General features: G+C 39.7%; 1 protein-coding gene across 3 annotated transcripts in view; it reads left to right on the top strand.

The window, feature by feature from the left end:
* Window positions 1-13,476, top strand: part of arhgap10 (Rho GTPase activating protein 10) — a 54,083-nt gene that overhangs the window by 20,077 nt on the left and 20,530 nt on the right. For all 3 annotated transcript variants that reach the window (XM_042430653.1, XM_042430664.1, XM_042430644.1), the window contains exons 6-17: window positions 244-354; window positions 581-685; window positions 1,061-1,190; window positions 1,797-1,903; window positions 2,056-2,150; window positions 2,833-2,914; window positions 3,122-3,164; window positions 3,286-3,354; window positions 3,933-4,007; window positions 7,617-7,701; window positions 10,511-10,569; window positions 12,621-12,726. In XM_042430653.1, the coding sequence (XP_042286587.1) occupies window positions 244-354; window positions 581-685; window positions 1,061-1,190; window positions 1,797-1,903; window positions 2,056-2,150; window positions 2,833-2,914; window positions 3,122-3,164; window positions 3,286-3,354; window positions 3,933-4,007; window positions 7,617-7,701; window positions 10,511-10,569; window positions 12,621-12,726 (1,067 nt within the window). The remainder of the gene's footprint in view (window positions 1-243; window positions 355-580; window positions 686-1,060; window positions 1,191-1,796; window positions 1,904-2,055; window positions 2,151-2,832; window positions 2,915-3,121; window positions 3,165-3,285; window positions 3,355-3,932; window positions 4,008-7,616; window positions 7,702-10,510; window positions 10,570-12,620; window positions 12,727-13,476) is intronic.

Below are 13,476 nucleotides of genomic sequence, written 5' to 3'. Positions count from 1 at the left end.
AAAGTCCTCAGAGACAAACTTGTTATTTGGGGTTATCCAGTTAACCAGAAGTATGATCAACATTTGATAGAGCGCAACTTCAGTTTGCCTTCTGTAGGAATTTAATGCCATACCAAGAAATGCCTCTAGCTTCCCAAATTGCACTTTATCACATACGTATAAGATCATAATGTTTTTCCTTTGCTTCCATGCATCAGTCTGTGATTATAATCATCATGGTGTGTGTTTTATCCGCCTCTTCAGGCAGACATCCAGGTGGAAACCATGAGGCAGCACTTTCAGGAGGAGTCACTGGACTATGTGTGCAAACTGCAGGAAATCCAGGAGAGAAAGAAGTTTGAGTGTGTGGAACCGGTGAGTGATTGACATAGCTTGTCTTTCACATTAATAAAAAGCACGGTGCAATATAGGATATGTCACTTGGGGCTAAGTTTCTGTCTTACTGGATAATGACTACACAATCCCATCATAATCTAATGTGACATGATAATGTTTCAGGCCATAGACTTTCTCTTTCACTTGCAGAGTCCTTTAGAACCCAGATTAACATCTCTTATCTCCTGTATTGTGATCTTTTTAGATGCTGGCATTCTTTCAGACGGTCTTCACCTTTTATCACCAGGGCTACGAGCTTGCCAAGGACTTTGACCATTATAAAAAAGCACTGCAGATCAATATTCAGAATGTAAGAAATATGAATATTTTATTATGTTTTGTCGTTTCTTTAGACTAAAGACTGGATCTGGATAACAGTGATACTCAGCATGCTTATTTGCTATTTATGTGCCTTGAAAATAATAAGGTCCAGAGTGGCCGCTATATAAATACAGTCCATTTACCATCAGTTTGGTTTCTTCTATTCTGCAAGCACCATTACTTTCTTAACCCTGCTTCATTTTTAGCTTTATACTACTCCTAATTATTCAACCAGTATCATGCAGGTAAAAGGTTTTTCAAGTTTTGATTTGCAGTGGCCTCACATTAGGGGGTCATCCTACCTAACCAACGAGTATCAGAAAGTGACTTAGCAGATTGTGTGTTTGCTTCTCCTATCACCCAGACGAGGAGTCGATTTGAGGGCACACGGTCAGAGGTGTACGAGCTGATGAAGAGGATCAGAGAGGCGCCTCAAGAATACAGACAGACCAGCTCGATCAGCTGTGAAGGCTACCTCTATGTACAGGAAAAACGTAAGATGTGTTTAAATATGGGTTATGTATTACACTCATTCATTGTCAAACATTACAAACTCGCAAATATACACCTTCCTATATAATAGACAGAGGAGGGGCTTTTACAGTTTTTCTTCAGCTGTGGACTTTATTCCCCATATTTGTACAGAACTTGCTTAATGTTTTATTTACTTTTGTACATACAGTATGTTTCAGTGGCATTATTTAAAGGGTTGATTGGAGAGGAAAGTTTGGAGAAACTCGCATTTCCATCTTCATGTTATGAACAAAACAGACAGTAGCGGTATTGATTCAGTGTGATGCACCTGCAAGATGTTCAAGTAGTGGCAAAATGACCAATTTTAGTTTTTAGTTTGTTTTTTTTACCTAAAGTGTCTACACTACACCTGCTGTGACTATTTTTACTAAAACTGCAGACTGTTTATTTTTTTCTTGCCGCTCCACATTTCACTTGCTGACTGCATTGTATGTTAGGAATGTTATATATGTCAACCTGGAAAATCCTGCAGCTGCAACTTTACTTTTCGCTCGGTAAGCAATAGTGTTTGTTATGATCTAAATACTGGTGAATGTATGTGTCACATTTGTGCTTTCTTTTTCTAGGGCCACCTCCATTTGGTTCAAGTTGGGTCAAGCGCTACTGCACATTTGTCAAAGAGCAGAAGATCCTGCACATGGTGACCTTCGACCACAGATCTGGTGGGAAAATTGTGAGTAGTCAGTGGCTTATTAATGTCACACAATTTTTATATCCAAACTCTCTTCGCTATGCAATTTTTCATTTTTCACAGAATGTCATTTTGTAAAAATTTTATGTCACCAAAAAACATTCTGAACACTAATTTCTTTTTTTTTTCGTCAGGGTGAGACAGAATCTGTCACGCTCAAGTCCTGTCTCCGCAAAACTACAGACATGTTGGACAGGAGGTTCTGCCTAGAACTCGACATAACAGACCGGTACATCACTTATGTAACACTGTTCCTCAAACACACTGTGATGATATTATGTTTGCAGTTGAAGCTATTATGAAGTGACAGAGTGACTTTATTTGAAAAGTTTACCCCTGGGTGGATCTTTCAGGAACACAATGCAAAATATTCAATGGGTCCATAGTGGTCACACTGCATATATATTATCTGCTGTGATATTCCACATTAACAATTCAGCTAGAGATTTTAGCTCCACATGCTTGCTGTTTACTGTGTAGCTTGTAGCTCTACTTTATGTGTTTTGGATTGCAGAGGGCGGAATAGGAGGATTTGTCTTGGAGGGCTGCCTTCATAAACTTTACAGGGAGGATTCGCCACACCCTGCTGTGTCCTCCTGTAATAGATATCTCATTTTGTCATACAACTTAACTCTGCCCTGCCCCTTTTCTGTAGTATTAATAGACGAGCAATACCCCAGATTTAGTATGGAAATTCAAATCCACACCTCTATTCGGACTGTGATGAGTAACTTGATATCCATCTGGTTCCACGCGATTTGTACATCTCATAAACCAGCTGGGGCTGACTAATAGGGCTCATATTTGCAAACCCAAGGTGCAAGTGCCCTTGGCAGTGGATTTCTTTTTGTTTCACAGAATGATAAGCACTTTTCATGTTTACTTACCTTGTTCTACCACTTCTTTCTCAGGCCAGGGACAGTACTCACAGTACAGGCCTTGTCAGAGGATGACCACAAGTTCTGGATGCAAGCCATGGGTGGGAAGGAACCTGTGAGTCAGCTGCCTGCACTGTGTCATCATCTACCACTCACACTTTATTCATGTAGACCCACTGTATGCTGTTAAACTGACATCAAAATAATTCTTTATAGTATATTATACTTGTTTATGCCTGCACTTTATGCCATGTGTGTCAAGTGTCGAGCACTTAAATTGTAGTAAACTATGATCATGTATGTTTTTTGTTATTTTTAACAGATTGGACACTATCTTGGGAGGACTTTTTCTAAAGAAAGAGGAAGTAAGTATCAAAATGCGACAGACTGTGAGTTTATATATTTCAAACTAGGTTTTATGACCGTAAAAGAATAACATTAAATTAATGAACATTTTTAAGGGTTGTTGTTTTCCTCTTCCTACAGTCGATGCCCAGCTGGATGATGTGGGTTTGGATTTTGTGAAGAACTCCATCAGTGCCATAGAAACAAGAGGTGAGCTTTAGACTTAGGTATGGAAATACGGAAACGCTCAGTTGATATCACAGCATTACAAGGTGATACATTTTAGGGAATTCAACACAAGAATTCATGGATAGGGTCATGTAATGTGGGTACAGTATCTTTATCTGTACACAAGGGGGCAGACTTGCTCCAATATTAAAACAAACAGCTGACTAGCAGGTACTGCAGGCAGCATGTAGATTATATGAACGCCTTTCATTGAGGAGCATTAAAGTTCCTATTAATTTCTCCTCACATGCTTATCTGACCTCTTTTTCAGTCAAAAAATTGGTTTGTTCTAGTCCCTCTCAACATGCCTAATATGTATTTATGCAAATTATTATCTGTCTTAGTGAACTTGTTTCGAATTGCAATGACACGCATCTGCTCTCCACATACTTATTACATGGTTGTTCTTATGTATATATAATATTCTGTTCTTAGTCTTTATGATTTCATTGTTTTGTTTTGTTGTCTTTGCTTCTATTGTTTGCTTTGTCTGTTCTTTCCCTGTAAAGGACTTTATTAAGAGAAATGTCACATATAGTTTTATCATTATTATTTACCAGGTATTAATGACCAAGGCCTATACAGAGTTGTGGGGGTAAGCTCCAAGGTGCAGAAGCTCCTTTCATTAATGATTGGTAAGTCATATTTTTTTCTTTTCTTTCTACTCTGGAAATATATTTCCATGAAAAAATGTTGCTGGTGAGAGCCGAATAAAGTTGGGGTAAAATTTTAATTTATAGGCTACCGCAAAATCTCTCTGATATTACGTTGCCCCTAGTTAGTTGAATGTGCTGACGTAATGGATGTGTCTGTTGGGGTGATATTAAAAAGATAGTGACTGATAATCTGTCTATGACTCAGTCTATCAGAACCACGTCTCTCTAAAGTGCAACAAGTGCTTTCCTGTGTCTTTTCCTCACTACCATTCAATTTTATATCCCCCAGACAACCAGACAGGGTCCTTTCCATCCACGTCCTTGCACTTTTTGGCTTTTGCTTCATTAACGTGCAGCTACGACAGCCTCTCATGTGCTCGTGGCAGGCTTAGTCTGTCAGTTGCCTTTCTCAATTTCCTTTATGCCTCTCACTTCTCTTGAATCCCTTTCACTCAACTCCTTTCCTATAGAGCTTGTCCTCTGTCCTTTTCATTGCTCCCTGTCTGCTCTCTGGTTTCCTGCTGTCTCCAGCAGACACCAGCTCACTTTCAGCTCTGTGTTCAGAATGACAACAAACTAAGGCAGCCGCCAGCCTGTCTCAGCTTCCTCTCCGAAACCTTCCAGCCTCCCAACCTGCAGACTCATGCTGTAGACTCCATTAACACTCTGCTGCGGCACTCTAAGAAGTTTCTTTAAAACCTGAATATAGTACAGGAAGACATTTCACATAATATTGTGAATTCAGGGAAACAGCTGATTTTACTTCTTATTTACAAATGATGGATTACCTACAGTAATTAGCATGTCAAACATAGGGTGTATTTTTATTAAACTGGCCTGAACATAACTTATATCTTGTCTCTGAAATGACTAATACGCATGATAGTGGTAGTACTACTTCTACACATAAACAAGCACATTCACAAACAGTTCATGAATACCACAGCTCACAGTGTGTGGGTGAAGCAAGCTTTAAACCCTGAGGAAAGACTTCGGATCCTCCCACTCCTCCTCCTTTTCATCTCTCACCCACCGACATGGCCAGGGTCCAGTCAGAAAGGACAGTGTGATAGAAAACGGGGCTCACATCATATTACAGTACAAACAAAGAGAGCGGCACCTATTAAATGTCAGGCAACAATATAACAGGATGAAGACTGTAAAAGTGAGCTCCATTCTGTCTCTGACCTGTCTGTTGTACAGTTTGTGGCAGGGGAGTGTGTGGTGTTGGTCGAAGGATACGGTTATGATCGCTGCTGAGTTAGAGTTTTTAGTTCTATAGCTATAATTGCAGATTTAAGCAAATTTTGAGAATTTTGTGAGATAAAGACCTACCCAATATATTCCACATGGTTGAAGAAGGGAAAGATAAATGTATTTAACTCTGTATGAGATATCCTAAAAATTCATTCCAGTTACAAGTACATTTTTGTTGCTCCCTAAACATGTTAAAGTCCCTTTCTACTCAAAAATGTGTTTTCTTTCTTGTTCCTTCAGTTGTGTATTTGAGCTTCACTGTGCAGAATGATTTATGTTCAGCCTTTGAAACTAGAAGGCTTCTTGCACATGAATCTATTGAATGTGGAAAGTTTCTCTGTGCTCATTGAAAATCTGAGTTTAAGGGGTTGACCCATTAGCATGATTTGTAACATCACAATTAATTTGGAGGCAAATCGTGGTCCAGTACGCAACCTACACAAGTGCAATGTAAAAATTTGAAAGGATGGGAGAAGGAGAAGGAATGGATGTAATTTTAAGCATTTTAATTAGGTAATTGTACTTTTTTTTTTTTTTTTTAAGTAGAAAAACATATTGGACACATATTATTGTTCCAAGCAGAGTATTGTTATATATCTTACAACATGTCTGGAGGGAATCTTTAAATCATATCACTTGAAAATATAATCTTATAACAGCTCTTGATGGCTTTAAAGGACCAGTTCATACAAGAAACATACTGTCCTGTATCTGGTGGGCAGTTGGGAGGATCATCTGCTCATTTAGCTGACCTGGCCCTCTAGGCCGGTGGTTTCCAACCTGAGGGTTAGGACCTCCACAAGGGGTTGCAAGGCAAATCTGAAGGGTCACAAGATTAGTATAAAGATGGGAAAGCAAAAAAAAGGTGAACTGGTCATAACTTGAACATACAGGAAGACAACAGTGACGAAGGGTCACAAGTAGGCACTGCTTTGTCTTAAAGGACCAGTGTGTAAGATTTAGAGGCATCTATTGGCAGAGAAGGAATGTAATATTCATAAGTAGGTTTTCATTAGTGTATAATCACCTGAAACTAGGAATCGTTGTGTTTTTGCTAGCTTAGAATGAGTCCTTTATATCTACATAGGGAGTGGGGGGGGGTCCTCTTCCATGGAGCCTGCTATGTTGCACCGCCATGTTTCTACAGTAGCCCAGAACGGACAAACCAAACACTGGCTCTAGAGAGGGCCTTTTGTGTTTTTTGCTTGTTTCGCAGCCACTGTAGGTTCTCCAACACGCTTTGAAAGGGGGGTTCGAGGGGAGGGGTATTCAGTTGGTTGCAATCTGCAACCTCACCGCTAGATGCCACTAAATCCTACACACTGGTCCTTTAAGGGGTTACAAGCAAAAAGAGTTGGGAACTATTACTCTAGGCTATGAAAGCTGGCACATTTGCTCACTGTCTCTTCCTTTTACCTGCTGGCATCCACCCTGCATCTTCTCCTTTTCATTTTGGTTCCATTTAACACCTCCACGGCACATACAAAAGAATTGCACCTTTGAACTTGCTGCTGCTTTGTGGTTAGCAGTTTTGTAATCAATGCTGCTTCAACTGCTCTTGTTGTAATCATGTTTTTTCTAACCTGATCTCACCAAGTCAGGCCCATTTGTGCTACAGCAGACTACAGAGCCTGTGCAGACCCCATTAATCTCAACACACACATACACAAAGGCACACCTTTGACTACAAACACTCCACAAAAACATTTGCTTTCAGAAGTTGATATTGGACAGGCCAATTTGTGGACAGAGCAGCCATAGAAACACACAGTCCTCCTGGCTGCAGTGCATAGATGAAATCAAAAAAATAAATTTCCTCAGCAACAGACCACCTACCAACCACAAAGTTAAAATCTGCATGGTGACCCGGGCCCTCCCTTTACATGTGTCTGACTCAAAACACCTTACTGACACATTGCACTTCCACATCCGCTGTAATTCATCAGAGGTAACTTAAGGTGTGACTAAAGCCCCCTGAATTTTCAGCACAACACAGCGCGGGAGTCCCTGTGGAGCCTGTGAAGTAGTGAGGGATTAATTAAACTTGTAATGAGTATAGAACCAGCAGCCCTCTACAGAAGCTGTAACTTCCTTCCATATCCACTGGGGCTAGACTCGACCCCCAAGGCTAGTAGCAGTGCTTTTATCCTCATATGGCTAATTACAAGTTACATATTTATATTAAGTATTTGGACTTTCTAGGCTGCCCACAAAATCACACAAAGTCATTAGCTGCATACAGTAAAAAGAGTAATTGTTGGTGCTTTGTGTCATTTCCTCAGTTAGTGAATTTTCCAGTGAGAATATGTTTTATGATTGTGATTCATTCAGATGAGAAGAGCAACGAAGTAGATCTGTCTACCAGCGAGGACTGGGACGTTAAGACAATAACAAGTGCACTAAAGCTTTATATGAGGTAAGGGTGACTGATTAAAGACACACACGCACACACACAGACCTGTAAACCAACCATTTCTACACAAAAAGCATTGATGACATTGTCAATCTGCAGTTATTTGTGTGGGTTTTGAAAGGGCAAATCCTTGAACATATTTTGAGATGCAGTTTCATAATTTGTTGCTCTGCTATGGATGTCTTCAGAGAATCTGATTTCGACTTGACTGGTCCAGACACACCAATGTGGGATGCATAATCATTTTGATTCATCTTACCAAACAGCATTGTTCTGATCTGTCACGTATCTAAGCACATCCACCTCTGACCTAAGATAACCTCAGTGGTTAATGGGAGATGTTAAATATACGTACATTTATCTCTTTTGATGAATATGACAGAGCCTCTCTGTTGACTTGAAAATGACAGATTTCACCTATTGTCAGCTCTGTCTTTTATAAAATGAATACAAAGCTTATTATGCAAAGTGGCTTTGTATGATTAACTCCTTGCGACAGTCACATTGCTTATTGTTTGCCTGTTCCACATTCACCAACTATTTCCAGGTTGATAGATAGTGTGGGTGAAGTTCAAAGATTAAAAATGTAGTTTGGCTGCAAGAAGCTGAGGCAGTTTCATTTAAATGCCAGTTGTTTTTTTTTGTAAATGTGCAGTAGCAACAAATTAAGTTGGCTTAACTCATTTAAATGAAAGAACTTTTTTATTCACTGAAAAACAAGTTTCGGATTTGTTTGTTTTCTTATAAACACAGTAAGAGTATTCACAAGAAACTGATACTGATATACTTGAAATGATTGAACTTTTTTTAGGTTTTGCCTCATTATTCAACATTCTCCTGCAGTATAAATAATATTTTATTTTGATTTGTCTACTCTTTAACTTGTAACATTATATAATGTTTGTTATTTTTATGCCTCCTCGCCGGTGACAGCCGTGGCCGAAGGCATTATGTTTTCAGTTTGTCTGTCCCATTCTCTCGTGAATGCGATATCTCAGGAACGCCTTGAGGGAATTTCTTCAAATTTGGCACAGACGTCCACTTGGACTCAAGGATGAACTGACTAGATGTTGGTGGTCAAAGGTCAAGATTACTGTGCCCTCACGTCCATCCCATTCTCATGAATGCAATATCTCAGGAACGACTGGAGGGAATTTCCTTACATCTGGCACAAACATCCACTTGGACTCAAGGATGTACTGATTAGAATTAGGTGGTCAAAGGTTAAGGTCACTGTGACCTTACATCCATCCCATTCTCTCGTGAACGCGATATCTCAGGAACGCCTTTAGGGAATTTCTTCAAATTTGGCAGAAACGTCCACTTGGACTCAAGGATGAACTCATTAGATTTTGGTGGTCAATGGTCAAGGTCACTGTGATCTCACAAAACACATTTTTGGCCATAACTCAAGAATTGATACACTAATTATGACAAAGTTTCCCACAAATGTCTAATAGGATAAAATGATGAAGTTATGACATTTTATCTCCAAAAGGTCAATGGTCAACTTCACTGTGACATCATAATGTTCTGCAAAAACACTCTTCTGGCCATTATTCAATGCTGTAACTCGGGAACAGAAGCGGAGATTGTGAACATATTTCACATTTGGTTGGATACTGAATTGGTGACACTAATCTTGGTTGCCCACATTGAAACTGTGGTGATTGTATAGATCTTCTGTAATGAGTGGTTGAAGATGTGTGTGAAACATCCACGTTTTAGAATTTGTATCTTCCTTGCAGCAACATCCATATCTGACGCATTGTCTACTGTCATGGCTGCAACTTTGTGTTCTATCAGAATCAGCTTTATTGGCCACGTATGTGAACACATACAAAGAAAATACACTTAACACCTTTTAAATTCCTTCAAAGTCTTCACTACAAATATTATAAGTCTGGACAGACATGGATATAAATTGCAACTTGACTGGTTGTCGGAGGCATACAACCACAAGGCAGCATTTCTGGTTTCTTTGTAAGATGTGATTAGCATCAAAATAAACATGCACATGACAACTTGAAAAAGCAAAATATTAATTGCGATCAAAATCTCGTCCCCTACTTTTGTCAGTAATTGAGTTGGTAGCAGTTTGACAATACTAAAAAAGTCAAAGTACAACAATGACAAAACAAGTTATTTCCTTTTAAGCTCTCTGTTATTATCACTGCTGTTAACTAAAGTGCTATCATGAAATTGTAATATTGTTTTTTGTGTTGTTTTTCAAGTATTGGGTGTAGAGAACAAGTCCTGTTTAAAGGGTTTAAGATTTTTTTTTAATTATTTTTTTTTAAGCTTTGACCCATTCCAGGAAGCAATTTGATGTTATGGGCTGTGGACTATGAGACTCACAGTTTCTGTGTTTCAACTCCTAAAGGAAAGCTTTATTGTGTTTAGTTGAGCACCACTCATTGCAACATTTAGTAATTTTTAGAACTGTTTAAGATAACATAGCATATTGTTATGCTATATTAAATCATGCTGAGTGTTACTCTGACTTGTCTTCTTTGTGTCTGGCCTACTGGAATAAAGCAGGGTCAATCTCCTCAGTTTCCTCTGAGGCTAAGTACCTTTGGCCACAGGCCAGCTGCAGTGTGAAAGTACCTTCAGATGAACTTGGTTATCTCAACGCGTGCACCATCTAATTCCATCCCCTGGCCTGGCCACATTAATCATTGCTCTGTGCAGACCCTATAAAACAGTGTGCTGGCTATTTCTGTCCCCCCTCACTCACTTATACTCTCCTTCTCCATCCCCCCATCTCCCACCCCCACCCTTCCCTTTTCCTCTCACTCTCTCTCTGAAGGAGCCTTCCTGAGCCGTTGATGACCTATGGACTTTACAAAGAGTTCATCGGCCCTGCGAGTAAGTTTCAACACCTCTCATACCACCACTTAATCTGAGTACAGATCATAAGTAAACAACAGTGTATACATGTGTTGTATCAGTCTGAAAGAGACATTTCATCAGTTTAAGCACTGGACCCCAGTTGTGTTTTTCCTTAGTGAGTTATGGAAAACATGTCAGCATTTTCCATATATAGACTCTACTTGGGTGGCCTGCCCAGGTAGATTAAGACTTGCCCAGGTAGATAAAAATCTGTCTGAGTTGCATGCTGCAGTAACTGAGTGGGGACTAGAGGCTTCTCTGTGCACAGCCGCCTAGCTAGCCAACTGATGGCTTGTATGTGAGGTGTTTATGGAACATCTGTAAATTGTAGCATCTACTGATAGCCTGCATGTGAGGCGTTTAGGGGACATCTGTGAAATGTAGTGACTGCCGATAGTATGCGTGTGAGGAGTTTAGGGGACATCTGTAAATTGTCGCGTCTACCGGTTGTCTGCACGTGAGACGTTTAGGGGACATCTGTAAATTGTAGCTACAGAAAACAACCTGGGTTACACTTTCCCCCTCTAAACTGCATGAGGCTCTGCATGCACAATGGTCACACGCTGCGCCACCCACCACCACAAGTAAATTCTCAACCCGTGAGAAATACTGCATGAAGTGAAGTGGAAAATGGTTAGAGCACTTCTAAGTTACTTTTTACTATGTCTTTTTAAATGTTTTACCAGGTAGGGATAGTCTTAAAACTGTGGGTCTGTTTGTATCTTGAATGCTAATTAAGATTTATCCTCAATCTGTCTCGTCTGTAGACTTGAACACATGATGACAGGGGTCTCTGAAGGCCAAAAAGTTTAGTGCTATACTTTAGTCTTAAGAAATGTGTTCATTTTTATGCTTGTCTTGTTTTTCATCAGGAATGTGAATATATTTGTAGTTGTTTTCTAGTGAATACAGCTGATCCACTCTGCTTGACCAAAGAGTTTTTGGTTGACTTTGGCTCAAACATACTTTTTTTTTTGACATTTCTGACTGTTTTATGACACTATGTATCTGACATTTATTAGCCATTCAGGAAACCCATGTCAGCCTGCGCTCTGTCTTCATATAATTTTTTCTACCTATTTTAACTTGCTGCTTAAAATATGTGGCCAAATAAGTCATTGAAGGTTAAGGCTAGAAGGTTTGAAATGATAAATATACTGGAGTTTAACATGCCCTCGAATGGTCCAGTGACCTTGAGCAGCAAACAGACACACCATTTTTTCGCCCACATAACATCATTTATGTATGAAATGTTTTTAAAGCAAGCCAAACTTGAATCTTATTACAACAAGTGCTATAATTGGATCAGGGTTGACATTTTTATCAGGCACTCGCAATGCCCTCATAACGAGGAGGAAAAAATGGATTAGCAATGAATGTTTTTTGATGGATGACAGCATCCATAAGAAGCTTTTTTCATGTTTAAATCCTTGTCGTTCCCATAGTAATGATATCTTGTTTGTATGTGTGTGTTTGTGTGTGGGCGGTCAGATGCCCATGTGTGAGGAAATGTTTAAGAGATGATCTTGGGGGTTTTAACACAACCTTTTTTTATGGTAGCGACAGTAACGTAAAGCTATCTCTTCCGCCAGCATAGTGGTCCCTGCTGCCAAATTCTCAGAGGCTTCAGACCATATATCACCATCACACCTCTTCTTCACTTATTAACTAAAATGTATCATCCTCTTACACTTAACCCCTTGTACTCGAAGGTTATAGCCTCTTATGATTCTGTACTTAAAAGTCTACTAACTTTTATTTTCCAGAATGTATGAAATGAGTTTCTTTGGACTTGAAAATGATCTTATGCTAATTTCAGGTTTTGGTACCGTCTGTAACTCTGACTCCCAACTAAGCGTCATTGCTCAAATCAACAATGTTTTATGGTGTTTTGTCAGAACAGTTGGAAACCTGAATCTCTTCAAATTGAGTATTCAGTAGCAGCTGTTGGCTTCTTGCCACCTGAGGAGCACCGAGAAATCCTCATAGTTTAATGCAAGTGCATGACTGCTTCTGCGTTTGAACAGAGGGCGGTAGTCCAGAGTCTCGCATCCAAGCCGTCCACTGCCTGGTCCACAAACTACCGGAGAGGAATCGACAAGTCCTCGGGCTGCTTATGAAGCATCTGGCCAAGTGAGTTTTCATAGTTCCTTGGTCATAGTTCATCCAATCTACACCCCCTCTCTCTCTCTCTCTTTCTCTCTCAGTTCTCTCTTTCTGCTCTTCCTGTCTGTCTCCTCATTCTCACTCCACATGCTTTTTCTCTCTCTCTCTCTCTCCCTCACTCCCACTCTCTTCACTCCCCCTTCCCTGCTGTCACTCCATCTCTTCTCTGTCTACTCAGTGACTGCTGGGTAAGAAAATTGATGCCACAAGCATCTTAACATTTTTTTTTTTGCCTTTTCTTATGTCATTTTAGTGTATATTTAAAGTTGTTGAAGGGAGGATTGTGTAGCCTACCATACATGTTCCGCCTGCTGTTCTGCAGCCCACCAGTGAGGTGAAATGAAATGGACCACTCAAATTAAGCCCTCTCTTGAGATTACTCTATACACCCCTGGATGGACCACTATTGTGCATCACTCTATTTCTGAGATTAGATAGGAAAAAAGATTTAAGAAATAATGTTAGCTAACATTACAAGGTTTTACCTCAGCAAGCTTTTTTATAAACTAAATATGAGCAAATTGAAGATAAGTAAATAATCCCTCTTCCCTGAGGCAGTGAAAGTCTGGTGGATCTTATTTCATAGAAACCCACTGCAGAATCAGGCTCTGGTAAAAAGGCAGCGCTATTGAAATTGAATTTGGATTATCCAGCGTGAAATTCTCCAGACTGGAGAGACTCAAATATTTTTCTGAAGTTGGCGTGTGTGCATGTCCT

Source organism: Thunnus maccoyii, chromosome 2, assembly GCF_910596095.1.
Source record: "Thunnus maccoyii chromosome 2, fThuMac1.1, whole genome shotgun sequence".
NCBI classification, from domain to species: Eukaryota; Metazoa; Chordata; class Actinopteri; order Scombriformes; family Scombridae; genus Thunnus; species Thunnus maccoyii.
The sequence above is the reverse complement of the archived record's forward strand: the minus strand, read 5'-3'. Positions and strand labels throughout refer to the sequence as shown.